Source organism: Capricornis sumatraensis, chromosome 2, assembly GCF_032405125.1.
Source record: "Capricornis sumatraensis isolate serow.1 chromosome 2, serow.2, whole genome shotgun sequence".
Lineage (NCBI taxonomy): Eukaryota > Metazoa > Chordata > Mammalia > Artiodactyla > Bovidae > Capricornis > Capricornis sumatraensis.
Window position 1 is genome coordinate 74,687,027 of NC_091070.1, and position 1,865 is coordinate 74,688,891.

A 1,865-nucleotide genomic window follows, 5' to 3' on the forward strand; every position below is an offset into this window, starting at 1 on the left:
AATAGTTCTGGGGGATGTGGTGAAAGGTTATGTTGCATGTCAAAGGGACTCAACTGCTTTAAGTAAACACAGGTAAAATGCTTTTTTAGTGATGATATGGCCCTGAGAAAGGATTGAAGGGATATATAATCTTCACAGCATGAAGTTTCTTATATATTATTATAATGTTGAACTTTATTAGCATTCTTATTTTCACTTATTTTCTCTTTTCTTTTATCTGGAAACATTCAAGCTGATAAAGCAATGGATGTAGTGAATCACTCTATGGTGTCAGAGTTCGTGTTCCTGGGACTGACCAATTTCTGGGAGAGCCAACTCCTCTTTGTGTTCTCCTCCATTTTTTGTGTGGCAAGCATGATGGGAAACTCCCTCATCATTCTCACTGTGATGATGAATCCTCAGTTACACTCCCCCATGTACTTTCTGTTGGCCAACCTGTCCTTCGTTGACCTGGGAGTTTCTTCTGTCATTTCTCCCAAGATGATTCATGATCTTTTCAAAAAACGTAAAGTCATCTCCTTTAGTGGCTGCATCACTCAAATCTTCTTCATCCATGTCATTGCTGGGGTGGAGATGGTGCTGCTTATCGCCATGGCCTTTGACAGATACATTGCCATATGTAAGCCTCTCCACTATTTCTCTATTATGAGTCGAAAAATGTGTATTTTGCTCCTGGTTGCTGCATGGATAATTGGCTTGATTCACTCTATCGTTCAACTGGGTTTTGTTATAAAACTGCCGTTCTGTGGCCCTAATGTATTAGACAGCTTTTACTGTGACTTTCCTTGGTTCATCAAACTTGCCTGCACAGATACCTACAGGCTGGAGTTCATGGTCGCAGCCAACAGTGGATTCATATCCCTGGGATCATTCTTCATATTGATCGTCTCCTACGTTTTTATCCTCATCACTGTTCGGAAACACTCGTCAGGTAGCTCACCTAAGGCCCTCTCCACTTTGTCAACTCATGTCATGGTGGTGATTTTGTTCTTCGGTCCTTGCATCTTTGTTTACATCTGGCCTCACCCCATGTCACACCTAGACAAATTCCTTGCTGTTTTTGATGCAGTTCTCACTCCATTTTTAAATTCAGTCATCTATACATTGAGGAACAAAGAAATGAAACTGGCAATGAGGAAAGTGTGCAGTCAATTTATTATTTACAGAAGGATTTCTTAAATGACAAGAAGTATAAAGTTTCCTTACCACCTTGAAGTAATGTTACATTTCTATTATTTTAACATCAGGAGTTTCCAGGTATCACATACACATTTAGGTTTCCCAGATTAAAATAACATGGTTCTTATAAAAAGCTTAGCTGAGAAATTGTGTTGCTGCCTATGGTTGGAGGAAGCATGTGGTGCGGTAAAAAGTTTCCTCTGGAGATGGCCAAATGTTTGTCTCTCAAGAGACACTGCAATTCAATCTGATGAATTTACTATGGTCTAGATTTTAAAACTGAGTATCTTCAGTGTCAGAGTGGGTTATATAAGGGAATTCCGATTGATACTAGGTAAATTAATACTAGGTCGAAATATATACATCAAGATGCCCATTTTTTAATTTGTCACAAAAAAATCAGTCAAGGAGTTTGAACTTCCACATAAGTGTAACTCATTATTTCATTGTAGGGAAATTTCAGAGAAGTTAAGCAGTGATAATAATGTTAATGAACAGGAAATCAGAACAAGAACAGTTACTCCAATTATTAAAATATTAATTATATCAGATTTTGATACTTAATGCCTATTTCTTCACACCAGGATATGACTGTCATTACAATTGGAAAATAGGATCCTTAGGTCAGGACTTTTATCTTGACTGTGCTGGCTGGTCATCACAAGATTTACCTTTGATTATTGTTC

At 37.9% G+C, this 1,865-nt stretch overlaps 1 protein-coding gene across 1 annotated transcript; it reads left to right on the forward strand.

Moving 5' to 3' along the window:
• The first annotated feature begins 243 nt into the window (after positions 1-243).
• LOC138073039 (olfactory receptor 4F3/4F16/4F29-like) lies at positions 244-1,179 on the forward strand. The gene has a single exon (XM_068964447.1). It carries the CDS (start codon positions 244-246, stop codon positions 1,177-1,179), a length of 936 nt encoding a protein of 311 aa, XP_068820548.1.
• The last annotated feature ends 686 nt before the right edge of the window (positions 1,180-1,865 follow it).

Bases quoted from the DNA above. Each gene is read 5' to 3' on its own strand.
- LOC138073039 (XM_068964447.1), top strand. From the start codon at position 244: ATGGATGTAGTGAATCACTCTATGGTGTCAGAGTTCGTGTTCCTGGGA.